This window comes from Centruroides vittatus, unplaced genomic scaffold (assembly GCF_030686945.1).
Source record: "Centruroides vittatus isolate TY-2023 unplaced genomic scaffold, ASM3068694v2 contig_717, whole genome shotgun sequence".
Taxonomy (NCBI): domain Eukaryota; kingdom Metazoa; phylum Arthropoda; class Arachnida; order Scorpiones; family Buthidae; genus Centruroides; species Centruroides vittatus.
Window position 1 is genome coordinate 3,823,120 of NW_027122456.1, and position 15,291 is coordinate 3,838,410.

Here is a 15,291-nt window from a genome sequence, read left to right on the forward strand (position 1 = left end):
GTAATTAGAAAATAATCAGCAAATTTATCTCAGAACTGTGTTTCAATAATCTGTCCACTCAGTAATGCATGTAATTTTCAAATGGGATAAAATCTAATGCCATTCAAGTATCTTCAAGTTTGTACTTTCCCAACTAACAAAAAAGTAAGTAAAACTAATGTTTGTTTTTATATTCTATAAATTGGATGAACTCAAAAACTACTGTTTTTGACTACATCATTTTCTTCAGCGTAATAAAAACTATAATAGTGCTTATTTTTCTAAATTCATTTTGATACATTAATTTTTATAGTGTGGTTCTCTACCATCAATAAACATACTAAACTGTAGAACGAGTGGTTATTTCCTGCAACATCTATCTGCAGCAAAACCACAAATGAATGCAGAGAAGTGGTCTGTATGTATTGAACCTAACTGATGTCAGAAATGTGTTTCCATAATAGGCCAAACAGCAGCATTCAGTCCAACACTTGATACTAAATTTAATAATAGTTTTAAAAATCTCACAAAACAGCTTTTAATTTTAAGAAACACTGCAAACACAGTGCAAGAATTTTGTATCTTAAGAAAAATGTTTAATTTTTAATATAACATTAATTTAAAGTAGCATTATTAGCCCCGAGTGTATTCTTCATTTAAATAAAATGTTATACAGAATTCAATTAATGAAAATTAAATTTTGTAAAAATTTCATAAATTTGCAAATTCTAAAAAATATCTTTTTGAACTTTACATAATTTGTGGATAATCTATTTTTTAAGATTGAAAATACTAGTTTATAGACATTCTGTAACCCAACTTTTGATTAAAGTCAAATGATCTTATCAGATTATATTAGGCTATATTCAAGCCGATTTTCTAATAAAATCATTGTAAAATGATACCAAAAAGCAAACCATTGCATGCTAAATCCAGTGTAAACTTAACTAATCATTTTCTGTCTGAATTTCTTCAGCCTTACTTTTTTTTTTACCTAAACAACAGCACTTTGTATAGCCAGCTCGTCTCGCTGTTAACAAAATCTCTTGCCGGACGGAATCAAGCAAGCACACAGGTAGAAAGAGCATTTGTATGTCAGTAGTTATTGTAGTCCATAGTATAAGTTACTTTTGTGTGTCAAAACTCTCTGTACAGTGATACAAATCAAGCCAACCAGTGACCAAATAAATAAAACCATCGAACACTGGTAGTCAGTTATTGGTTCATGCCCAACCGACGGGCTGGCATCATGCAGTGTTCTGGGTTTCTTCATGCATCTAACACCTAAACAGAATCCAGTTTCCACATAGTCCTGCTAGAAGTTACCCCATTGGCAGATCACCCATGTGTTCCATTGCCTTATCTGTCAATCCATTGACACAAATCTTAATGCTGCGAATAAAGTTACATTTCATCTTTGTATGTATGGAAACTTTTGAGACGCCCTGTATACACATCTATAGTTATGTTTCACACTGTTTCTATTCTTTTTTTCTAATTCTCCACAAGAATTAGTTAATATATAAAATATATATATATTAACTAGAGAGAAATAATAGAATCAATATGAAAGATGATTGTTGGCTTTTTCTCTTTACATGATCTGTAGTTTTTGCTCCATTTCAGAGTATTTACGGAGTATTGCAAATTGCATTATCGTTACGGATACGTACCTTTTTGTATATAATTCTTCTAAAATAGCCCATTCTCTAGCTATATCATTATTAGGTGCTTTAGCTTGCTGCGATGATAAATATCTGTTCACGTCTCTTGCCATTTTTCAAACAAAATATCGCAGCTCGAACTTCTAATACAAACTACTAGTTTCTGTCGAATCACGCCGGTTGAAAAATGCGTCGGAGGTCGCCACTATCGCCGTATGAAGTACTGTAAGTAGGTTAATAATTTGGTAAATAAGCAAATGTTTCTCTGATTTAATAATTAATTTGTTTATAATTAACATTCGGCCGTTTAAAATTCAAAATATTTATACAAATTAATTGTTATAAACATTTTAAGATAATGCTGGTAAAAATAGCGGTATACTGTTGTCAAAATCTGAATTTGTTACATAATATAAATCCGAATTAAATGGTAAAAATTGTAAATTAAGTTGTTGAAATGAAAATGTCTGCCTGCTTTCTGTGAAACAGACTGTATTATGTAATCTTTGTATTGAATTAACAATAAACGCTATTTTTCTGTCTTTAGCAGCGGCGGCTCGTGATAAGTGTTGCGGAACGGAACGGCAAAGAAAAATAAAATCAAAAAAAGTCTTGATTTTTATTACATAGTGATTATATAAATTATTATATAAGGTTAAAATATAAAAGTATAAAATATAAAAGCCTAAAAGTTTGACAACGGTGTTTGGAAAGTCAGTGGAATCATGCTCGACATTCCAAATGCCGTTGTCAAACTTCTAGGCTTACAGGAAAGCGGCGCTGAACGTCCGACGTACACGTTTTCGCGTTTAAAACTTCGGCCTCAACCTCGCTAATAACTTCATATTCAAACCTTTTTTTTTCTGAAATTGACGGCTAGATGGTCAACACCGTTAAAGTGTCAAATTATCACTCTGGGATTCGGGATCGAAAAACTCGAGAAAATTTTCGGGAGTAGTCCGTTCCAAATATGTCGAGCCCCATCTCTCACCAGCCCGCTGCTCCATTGTGGTCCTGCACGAATCCACAGTGTGTATAAATAAGATCCCCGTACAAAGCGTAGAGTTAAAAAACTGATGACCAGTGTCGGCTCGTGGCTAATATGGCGGTGCTATCGCAGGAGGACTACGGTGAACCACCGTAATAGAATCGATTTGACCAGGCCAACCGGTCAAGGTTAGCAGCCTTCCGCCCTAGGGGATCCGGGATCGAATCTAGACGGTTTGAAAAACCTCCAGGAATTTTTCGGGGGGTGTTCTCCGACTGCCCCATTGTGACCCTGTCCGAACCCATAATGGGCTTGCTATAAGAGGTCCTCTTAGTGCCCACAGGGCGGAAAGAGTTAGAAAAAAATGTCCCGTAAAATATTTGACTTTTTTTTTTAAATTGTGATGTTTTTATAAAGAGTATAAAGCTATTGCCATACTTTTGACAGCGTGTATGACAATAGCTTTATAAGATATCATACGCAGAGATAACATTAAATTTTACATTAACATTGATATTGCACAATGTTAATAAAGAATATTTTCTCTTTTTATGCTGTCAGCGTTTTTATTCAAAAATAAGCGTTTTTCTACCAAAGTTTCAACTATTCCCCATTCCAAAGGTTGGCAAGTATGTATATAAGGGCCAGCTTCCCATAGAAATTTATCCTGTGATAAATCCTCCTTGCAGATCGTTCAAGTGTTACGTTGCCTTATTAAAATAACTTAAATGTTGATGGTTAAAGGTGGGGTGGGGAAATAATGGGATCGTTTGTATCGCCACTAGGGTCGGACGTAAAGACGATTTTACTCATTATTAGCATTTACCATTTCTTATAAAACTCATCCCTACCCTCAAAATTAAGCTGTTTTATAATAGTTAAAAATATAAATTATTTATAATAAATTACGATAACAGATGGCGCCACCAAAATTTTAAATGTTGCTGGAAAAGATGAGCAACTCCTTGCTGGTTTATTTTGATCTTGAATGAAATTTGTGTTTAATTGTCAGTCACATTGTGTTCTCTTGCATAGTAACAACAATACGTACAGTATCTAGTAATAATAATAATAAAACAACTTTTGGCAGAAAAATCTTCACATGCACAGACGGATGAACATGACAGTTCGTGTTTAGACGCTACACTGAGCCTGTAATCTTCCCGTTGGTAAGGTCGTCTTCAGATTTCGTCCCCGGGTCCCACGCCAAATACACCGATGCGTGTTCTCGGGAACTCAAGTGTCGAATCTTCCTGTTGATAATGTTGTCCTCAGAACTCGAGTGTCGAATCTTCCCGTTGATAATGTTGTCTTCAGGTTTCGTCCCCGGGTCCCACGCCAAATACACCGCCGTGTTCCCGGGAACTCAAGTGTCGAATCTTCTTGTTGTAATGTTGTCCTCAGAACTCGAGTGTCGAATCTTCCCGTTGATAATGTTGTCTTCAGATTTCGTCCCCGGGTCCCACGCCAAATACACCGCCGTGTTCCCGGGAACTCAAGTGTCGAATCTTCTTGTTGTAATGTTGTCCTCAGAACTCGAGTGTCGAATCTTCCCGTTGATAATGTTGTCTTCAGATTTCGTCCCCGGGTCCCACGCCAAATACACCGCCGTGTTCCCGGGAACTCAAGTGTCGAATCTTCTTGTTGTAATGTTGTCCTCAGAACTCGAGTGTCGAATCTTCCCGTTGATAATGTTGTCTTCAGATTTCGTCCCCGGGTCCCACGTCAAATACACCGCCGTGTTCCCGGGAACTCAAGTGTCGAATCTTCCTGTTGATAATGTTGTCCTCAGAACTCGAGTGTCGAATCTTCCCGTTGATAATGTTGTCTTCAGATTTCGTCCCCGGGTCCCACGCCAAATACACCGCCGTGTTCCCGGGAACTCAAGTGTCGAATCTTCTTGTTGATAATGTTGTCCTCAGAACTCGAGTGTCGAATCTTCCCGTTGATAATGTTGTCTTCAGATTTCGTCCCCGGGTCCCACGCCAAATACACCGCCGTGTTCCCGGGAACTCGAGTGTCGAATCTTCCCGTTGATAATGTTGTCTTCAGATTTCGTCCCCGGGTCCCACGCCAAATGCACCGATGCGTGCTCTCGGGATGAAATTCTGTTACAATACAATTCTAAAACTTCTGTTACAATACTGTACATTATTGATTTTTATCGTTTGTTAGAAGTGCTGTTTAACAATAGCCAGAAAAAACATAGTTTGAATGATGACGTTTTAATTATTAAATTCTGTAGAAAAGTATTTTAAGTCAATTATACGAATTAATAATTCGGGTTTTTGTTTGTTTTTTTTGAAAAGCTTCTATAATATTTGGAAGTAGAAAATTTTTCAGATAAAGCATTTAAATGTTTATTATTAAGGCTTTAGAAAGAGATTCAAAGCACGCAGAAGGGCTCAGACTTCCATTTTCTTTTGCATCGACGAGTTTTATTGACAGACGATATTCGTTCAGTGCATGTTACGTAGGCTACTTACAAATGTGATTTATTCTAGAATTATCCTTCACGAATCTTTAATTTGCATGTAATGCCACGAATGTATAATAATTACCGAAAGAAAAACTTTTAGAAAATTAATTAGCTTCAAAGTGGGTGTACAAAATCGTGCTATATACCTATATAAACAAAAGACAGTTGTCAGCAGGCCATCAATAAATCTTCATTCACATTGTACAGAATATGCATATAAGTTAAAATTCGTAGAGTTAATGTGAATGTCATAAGAAATGTATTTTCCTATGTCAAAAATAAGAAACTATTTCACCCCAAGTAATATTTCTCACTGTAAAATTGTATAGCGTACTTTATTTACTGTTAAAGCTAATGAATTATTTTTAAAAAGAAAGAAAGAAAGTTTGCCTTTATATAGTTGTATAAGTGCATCAGAGGATAAGCTATCGTTTTCTCATTATATTGTCGAAGATATGTAATAAAATACAACAGAGAGAATGCAAATGCACCTATTTATTAACTCTATTATCATTACGAATATTCCGATGAATAGAGGCATGTGTGAGTGGAGATTTTAATAAGTCTACCGCTTCTTTTCGAAAATTTTGCCATTTATTGTTTTGAAATCTTCGCTTGCTAGTGGCTACGGGATCCGAACCCAATAAATACAAGTTTAAAATATTTGTATTTGTTTTCTGGCGCAATGCTTTATGTACATTTTAAAATATTTATCGCGAGCTTTTCGAGCCTCTTCCGTCAGCTGTTCTATGGGAAGCAGTACGGAATATATCCTATAATTTAATGACCGGATATGAAATACTTGTGTAATGTAGGTGGCATACAATAATAAAAGGAATTCCTCAAAATTATTTCCTCGACATTGCTTTCTCCGGCTTTCTCCGAAAATGGAAGACTGAGCCCTCCTGCGTGCTTTGAACTCTTTCTATAAACTTATTCTTATAATATCATATTGGTGGCAAGACACTTTAGCATCCACCAAAACAACTAGAGCATCTTCACTTGACATTAGCTGCGATTGTTCCAATGATTTTATGTATGCTTTCATATACCTGCTCTCTCTCTCTTTGGACTTCCTATCGTCATCTCTTTTAAAATGTTTCGGGCTTGTGCTTTTTCTTCGACTCTTCATATTTGTGTGGTATATGTTAAAAATGAACAAGATTTAGAACGATTTAGATTTGGAATGATATATCAACACAACAACTGAAAGTTTAGAATAGAGAATGATTACTGTTTGTTACATGGCTAGGAGTTTCGGAATGTTTGATGATTACTATTTATTACTCCAACTCACATCAAATAAAAGAACTGGATGAATGTACTTCGTCTAATATAACCTTAATCTTTCCAGTTAATCTCTTTCACATTTGTTCTAACGTTTCGACCCACCCTGGGTCATCTTCAGGAAATCGTTGTAATACAAAAAATAAACGTGCAGAATTGGAACGTTCAAATCGAATGCAGTCCGATTCAAATTACTGTGAAACGGTTAAGTTTGTTGATGGAACATTCTCTCGTGCTATGATGACGATATGGCGCGTGAGAAGATCTCGGTGTAAATTTACTGCATAATCGTTAAAATGAATGCTTTACGACTCAAATACCGTGTGATTTCCCTTCATAACAGTATTTCCACGCTTGTGAAATGCTAGCCGCATCTTTATAGTTAATGCACGTGTTTTTCAATCCAGCCTTGTAAATTTCTAGTGTTTCCATTATTCTAAGCTGGTCTGTGCGTGGGTGAGTCTTATGATACGAGCGTTTTTTAGATCTGCAGTGATACCCGGTTCAGCAGCTGCCTGCTCAAGGGCGGTGGTATGTTTCCGTTTCTCTATGTCGTACCGGTGTTCCTTCAACCGTTGTTGCAGGGAACGTTTGGTAGAGCCCACATAGACCATGTTATTATTAAATCTGCTATCCCACATAGGGATCTCATACACTCCTGGAGCGTGATTTGAGTCTATTGGGTCTTTTCCATTGCGGAGTAGGTCATATACCGATGGTGGCCTACAATACGCCATCCTGTTTTTTGTGATGTTTGAAATTTGTCTATAGATTCCATCAAGGTGGCTGTTATACGTTACAACTTTCCTCATTATGTTGTTATCATCCGACCCTACCACTTCTGTGTGCCTGTGGTTTTTGTACTCCTGCGTGTACGTGCGTTGCGATGTTATATATTAGGTTCTTGCTGTACCCATGTATTGTGGCCATTTGTTGTATGTGTCTGAGTTCCATTAAGGTGTCCTCATACTTCGAATTGTGCGTGAATGCACGTTTTGTTAAGGCTCGGAAGGCCACGATTTTGTAGGTATACAGATCTTTTGAGTTGGAGGGGATGAATAATGGTACGTAACAATTTTTGTAGAAGACCTTAAACAAGATTTCATTGTTGTGTAATTGTAGTTGCAAGTCGAGGAAATGTGCTGATGAGTTGCTTTTTTGGTCTAGTTTGAGGGATAAGCCATATGGGTTATTGTTTATTGTGTTGAGGAACCTATTAATGTCAGGTTCATCCTTCCATATGATGATGATATCATCGACATATCGCTTATAAAGTAGGATGTTGGAACTGAAGGCCGGAATGACTTTATGTTCAAGTTTCCTTATTACCAGCTCACATAGGTCCCCCGATAGGGGGCTGCCCATTGGAACCCCGCGTTTTTGTAGGTATGTTTTATTACCAAAACGGAAGAATGATGAATAGCAGAGTATGTCTGTGAGTTCTAAGATTTGTTTGCGGTGTGCTGAGGTACCAGCCTGGTTAAGCAAAATGTCCCTTAACTCGCAGAAGCAAGGTTGTATTTTTATAGAAGGGTATAGGGCATTAAAATCTAGGACAGTGATGCATGTAGTGCCCGTGGTGTTAATTGCCCTCAATGCGTCGATTAGCTCCAAAGAGTTCTTGATGGTCCAGGGGTACGTGTTTATGCGCTCATGTATGATTTTGTGTACCGCCATTTCTAAAGGTTTGGAGGTTTGGTAGGCGAATTCGCTTTATCTAGTATCGGTCTAAGAGAAGGGGTCTCCTTGTGGGTTTTGGCAAAGGCAAAGAGCCTAGGGATGTCCTCAAAGCGGACAAAAGCAAGTCTATTGTTCTAATGAAGAGAAACACATATAACTCCATGATGCAAAAAAACATCAATGACACGGAATGTGAAAACATTGATGACGGTTTCCTACAAAGACTACAAGTCAGGGTCAATGTTTTCACATTCCGTGTCATTGATGTTTTTTTGCATCATGGAGTTATATGTGTTTCTCTTCATTAGAACAATAGACTTGCTTTTGTCCGCTTTGAGGACATCCCTAGGCTCTTTGCCTTTGCCAAAACCCACAAGGAGACCCCTTCTCTTAGACCGATACTAGATAAAGCGAATTCGCCTACCAAACCTCCAAACCTTTAGAAATGGCGGTACACAAAATCATACATGAGCGCATAAACACGTACCCCTGGACCATCAAGAACTCTTTGGAGCTAATCGACGCATTGAGGGCAATTAACACCACGGGCACTACATGCATCACTGTCCTAGATTTTAATGCCCTATACCCTTCTATAAAAATACAACCTTGCTTCTGCGAGTTAAGGGACATTTTGCTTAACCAGGCTGGTACCTCAGCACACCGCAAACAAATCTTAGAACTCACAGACATACTCTGCTATTCATCATTCTTCCGTTTTGGTAATAAAACATACCTACAAAAACGCGGGGTTCCAATGGGCAGCCCCCTATCGGGGGACCTATGTGAGCTGGTAATAAGGAAACTTGAACATAAAGTCATTCCGGCCTTCAGTTCCAACATCCTACTTTATAAGCGATATGTCGATGATATCATCATCATATGGAAGGATGAACCTGACATTAATAGGTTCCTCAACACAATAAACAATAACCCATATGGCTTATCCCTCAAACTAGACCAAAAAAGCAACTCATCAGCACATTTCCTCGACTTGCAACTACAATTACACAACAATGAAATCTTGTTTAAGGTCTTCTACAAAAATTGTTACGTACCATTATTCATCCCCTCCAACTCAAAAGATCTGTATACCTACAAAATCGTGGCCTTCCGAGCCTTAACAAAACGTGCATTCACGCACAATTCGAAGTATGAGGACACCTTAATGGAACTCAGACACATACAACAAATGGCCACAATACATGGGTACAGCAAGAACCTAATATATAACATCGCAACGCACGTACACGCAGGAGTACAAAAACCACAGGCACACAGAAGTGGTAGGGTCGGATGATAACAACATAATGAGGAAAGTTGTAACGTATAACAGCCACCTTGATGGAATCTATAGACAAATTTCAAACATCACAAAAAACAGGATGGCGTATTGTAGGCCACCATCGGTATATGACCTACTCCGCAATGGAAAAGACCCAATAGACTCAAATCACGCTCCAGGAGTGTATGAGATCCCTATGTGGGATAGCAGATTTAATAATAACATGGTCTATGTGGGCTCTACCAAACGTTCCCTGCAACAACGGTTGAAGGAACACCGGTACGACATAGAGAAACGGAAACATACCACCGCCCTTGAGCAGGCAGCTGCTGAACCGGGTATCACTGCAGATCTAAAAAACGCTCGTATCATAAGACTCACCCACGCACAGACCAGCTTAGAATAATGGAAACACTAGAAATTTACAAGGCTGGATTGAAAAACACGTGCATTAACTATAAAGATGCGGCTAGCATTTCACAAGCGTGGAAATACTGTTATGAAGGGAAATCACACGGTATTTGAGTCGTAAAGCATTCATTTTAACGATTATGCAGTAAATTTACACCGAGATCTTCTCACGCGCCATATCGTCATCATAGCACGAGAGAATGTTCCATCAACAAACTTAACCGTTTCACAGTAATTTGAATCGGACTGCATTCGATTTGAACGTTCCAATTCTGCACGTTTATTTTTTGTATTACAACGATTTCCTGAAGATGACCCAGGGTGGGTCGAAACGTTAGAACAAATGTGAAAGAGATTAACTGGAAAGATTAAGGTTATATTAGACGAAGTACATTCATCCAGTTCTTTTATTTGATGTGAGTTGGAGTAATAAATAGTAATCATCAAACATTCCGAAACTCCTAGCCATGTAACAAACAGTAATCATTCTCTATTCTAAACTTTCAGTTGTTGTGTTGATATATCATTCCAAATCTAAATCGTTCTAAATCTTGTTCATTTTTAACATATACCACACAAATATGAAGAGTCGAAGAAAAAGCACAAGCCCGAAACATTTTAAAAGAGATGACGATAGGAAGTCCAAAGAGAGAGAGAGCAGGTATATGAAAGCATACATAAAATCATTGGAACAATCGCAGCTAATGTCAAGTGAAGATGCTCTAGTTGTTTTGGTGGATGCTAAAGTGTCTTGCCACCAATATGATATTATAAGAATAAGTTTATAGAAAGAGTTCAAAGCACGCAGGAGGGCTCAGTCTTCCATTTTCGGAGAAAGCCGGAGAAAGCAATGTCGAGGAAATAATTTTGAGGAATTCCTTTTATTATTGTATGCCACCTACATTACACAAGTATTTCATATCCGGTCATTAAATTATAGGATATATTCCGTACTGCTTCCCATAGAACAGCTGACGGAAGAGGCTCGAAAAGCTCGCGATAAATATTTTAAAATGTACATAAAGCATTGCGCCAGAAAACAAATACAAATATTTTAAACTTGTATTTATTGGGTTCGGATCCCGTAGCCACTAGCAAGCGAAGATTTCAAAACAATAAATGGCAAAATTTTCGAAAAGAAGCGGTAGACTTATTAAAATCTCCACTCACACATGCCTCTATTCATCGGAATATTCGTAATGATAATAGAGTTAATAAATAGGTGCATTTGCATTCTCTCTGTTGTATTTTATTACATATCTTCGACAATATAATGAGAAAACGATAGCTTATCCTCTGATGCACTTATACAACTATATAAAGGCAAACTTTCTTTCTTTCTTTTTAAAAATAATTCATTAGCTTTAACAGTAAATAAAGTACGCTATACAATTTTACAGTGAGAAATATTACTTGGGGTGAAATAGTTTCTTATTTTTGACATAGGAAAATACATTTCTTATGACATTCACATTAACTCTACGAATTTTAACTTATATGCATATTCTGTACAATGTGAATGAAGATTTATTGATGGCCTGCTGACAACTGTCTTTTGTTTATATAGGTATATAGCACGATTTTGTACACCCACTTTGAAGCTAATTAATTTTCTAAAAGTTTTTCTTTCGGTAATTATTATACATTCGTGGCATTACATGCAAATTAAAGATTCGTGAAGGATAATTCTAGAATAAATCACATTTGTAAGTAGCCTACGTAACATGCACTGAACGAATATCGTCTGTCAATAAAACTCGTCGATGCAAAAGAAAATGGAAGTCTGAGCCCTTCTGCGTGCTTTGAATCTCTTTCTAAAGCCTTAATAATAAACATTTAAATGCTTTATCTGAAAAATTTTCTACTTCCAAATATTATAGAAGCTTTTCAAAAAAAACAAACAAAAACCCGAATTATTAATTCGTATAATTGACTTAAAATACTTTTCTACAGAATTTAATAATTAAAACGTCATCATTCAAACTATGTTTTTTCTGGCTATTGTTAAACAGCACTTCTAACAAACGATAAAAATCAATAATGTACAGTATTGTAACAGAAGTTTTAGAATTGTATTGTAACAGAATTTCATCCCGAGAGCACGCATCGGTGCATTTGGCGTGGGACCCGGGGACGAAATCTGAAGACAACATTATCAACGGGAAGATTCGACACTCGAGTTCTGAGGACAACATTATCAACAGGAAGATTCGACACTTGAGTTCCCGGGAACACGGCGGTGTATTTGACGTGGGACCCGGGGACGAAATCTGAAGACAACATTATCAACGGGAAGATTCGACACTCGAGTTCTGAGGACAACATTATCAACAGGAAGATTCGACACTTGAGTTCCCGGGAACACGGCGGTGTATTTGACGTGGGACCCGGGGACGAAATCTGAAGACAACATTATCAACGGGAAGATTCGACACTCGAGTTCTGAGGACAACATTATCAACAAGAAGATTCGACACTTGAGTTCCCGGGAACACGGCGGTGTATTTGACGTGGGACCCGGGGACGAAATCTGAAGACAACATTATCAACGGGAAGATTCGACACTCGAGTTCTGAGGACAACATTACAACAAGAAGATTCGACACTTGAGTTCCCGGGAACACGCATCGGTGTATTTGGCGTGGGACCCGGGGACGAAATCTGAAGACGACCTTACCAACGGGAAGATTACAGGCTCAGTGTAGCGACTATATTTATGTTAATGATTTAAACAACTGTTCTGCAAGAAAAATGTATAAAAAAATACTAATGAAACTAATGAAAGTGGATAGAAATTTAATGTAAATAGTTTGTACAATATTTTCCCATTTTTATAGCATTACTATTCATTTTGAAGACAAAACACAAATAATTTAAGTATTTGTTATGTCAGTTTTATCTAGATTGTTCTGTTTTTCAGCACAGCCTAGCTTTAAAGCTAGTACATTTGTACATTTTAAATTATTCTCTATTTCTCATTATAATTTGTAATTAATATAATAAATCAATCTTTTTCCCGTTTTAACATCGCTCATTTCGAGGATCCTTATATTCCTGGCTTTAAATGTTTAAAGAACGTGTTAAGCAAATAGAACTAAGCGTTTGTTGGGGATACGTTTTTGAGAATGACTCAAATTATAAAGATAAAACATCATCTTGTCATCATCGAATTATTTATATGTTTAAAAATGGGTTTAATACTGCTTGTTATGAAATTACGCGTGTTTAATATCAACTTCTTTTTGTTTTATCCTTGTTTTCGTATGCTTGTAAAGTTGTAAATTTTATTGTATGAAGCAAATATAGCTATGCATAACTTTATAAGCTTAATGTTTGTGGCTTTATCTTCTAGGTAGGAGTGTGTTTTATTAATAGCCTAAGTGCTAAAACACACTAAATGTTGTAAGTGTTTTGAAATAGGCTTCAAACTGGATAATGAGTACGTGAATTATGGACGCCTCGACGTTCGTCTAACAAACGAAGGAGAAAGTGTGTGTATTGCTGCTTCTTTTAAGGTTTTACTACTTGAATACAATAAACAACTTTATTTACTTCAATTTTCTTTGACTTCTATAGGTTTGCCCTCTAGGAACCCCCTGCTCAAATGCCTTGGGATAAGATTGATAATTGATATTATTTTCAAATATAATAAAATTAAGGTTATTCTTCAGATTAATTAATTGACGTGTTAAATTACAATATATTATGTTCAGTACATTACTTCTGTATAAATTAGTATAAAAAAGATGTATTTTGGATCTAGTCCAAGTAACAAGAAATGGACAAGGAAAAATTGAAAAATTAATGACATCTGATACGTTTGTGCCATAATATTCCAACAATATTATGGCACAAACTTAAAATTAAACTATGATGACTTACATGCTGCGATTAACTAAAATTTTGTACAGTTAATATTATAAAGAAATGTTAAATGAACCATTGCATTTGGTTCTAACATGTTAACTCAATATGACTAAGCCTTGATTGAAAGGCTTTAGATTAAACATTTTCATCAATGACAATATATTTGTACTAGGAAATTAACTATGACAACAGATCATCATTATTTGTTGTTATTTTTGAATTAAAAAAGAATATTCCTGTTTTCCTGTCACCAAATGTGATTGGCAAATTTGTAAACGACATCTCTCTTAGATGAACGATTTACATAAATTTATTAACATTTGATATTCGGCATGCGAAGAAAGTCTGGCCAATAATGAATGGATACAATTATATTTGTGTAAGACCTTTTACATTATGTAAAATGACCATTTTATTTGAGTCTTAGGCTACATTTTTTAAAAACTCTTTCATTCTGTGGGCATTAAGAGGACAATATCATTACATTAAAAAATTCTATTTAAATTTTCTATTTACAGTACTATTAATTGTTTAATATCTTTAACATTGTTTATTGTTTAGAATTTTCTAACAAGGTTTTGTAATAAATACAGTATTTATTATACTCAACATTTGTATATTTTAATTTTATTTTATTTACGTAGATACAAAACAATACTAGACAACAACAGAGAGAAAAACAACTTTTTTTCACATACCAGTATTTTAGTTGTACAGAGGTAAGTAATCTTTTAATAAAATTTTTATATCAAAGACATTTCTAATAGTTTATTTTAATATAGTAAAAGTAGTTGGTTCCATAATGCAATTAGTTTATAAAAAGTACGTTTTTGACTGACATTTAATTTAAATTTTACAATTATAAATCGATGTTTACTTCAAGTTACTTTAGTCTGTTTATGATGATATCATGAGTATACAGAAACTTATCAGTGCTGTACAGTACAATACATATTATCTTTATTTATAAGGGTTATGGGAAAATATTAGCAGAGATTTTACTAGTAAATAAATAGTATTTATCTTTAAGGATTCGTAGTAGGACTACCGCGAGATCAAATCATCATATTTTAATCCTAAGACGACTCTAATAAACTGGTTCTAGTCTGTTTAATATCTGTAACTTATTGAGTATGTAAGCGGAAAACAAATCCGAGTTCTACTGGATACTTCATTTTTGATTTTAAATAGTTCAGCGGTTTCCAACCTTTCTTGATTTGCAGCCCATTTTTCTAATTAGACTGTAATTTAAAAAAAAATTGTAGACTTACAAATTCTCATTGTCGTCCGTCAGTTTGTCTTTCTTTCCTTAATATCGAGAACAGTTAGTTAGATGGAATTCTATTAATAGACCAGATATGGAAAGCTCAAAGGCAGGAGACCCCGAATAACTATATATGATGTACAGGGGCAATACACTATTAATTTGAGATGGAGAGCATATATTTTAAATTAAATAAATTTTAAAAACATGATTAAAAATTGACTCGTTTTATTTTCCTTTTTTTAAAGTTTTATTTTGCGTCAAACAATGGCGTCTTGATTAGTTATACAGCGCTGTACAGTACATGTAAGAAAAGTTTTTTCAATCGAAAAACGTTGAAGGAAGATAAATATAGTGAAATTATAATTATGTTTTTATTTAAAACTA

The 15,291-nt window shown here is 35.6% G+C and overlaps 1 protein-coding gene across 1 annotated transcript in view; it reads right to left on the bottom strand.

Annotated features, from left to right (window-relative positions):
• The window catches only part of Rpn9 (regulatory particle non-ATPase 9), a 35,428-nt gene extending 33,579 nt beyond the window's left edge, over nucleotides 1–1,849 (bottom strand). Inside the window, exon 1 of the mRNA XM_067276905.1 lies at nucleotides 1,653–1,849. Coding sequence (XP_067133006.1) covers nucleotides 1,653–1,756 — 104 coding nt within the window. The 5' untranslated portion in view covers nucleotides 1,757–1,849. The remainder of the gene's footprint in view (nucleotides 1–1,652) is intronic.
• Nucleotides 1,850–15,291: the final 13,442 nt, after the last annotated feature.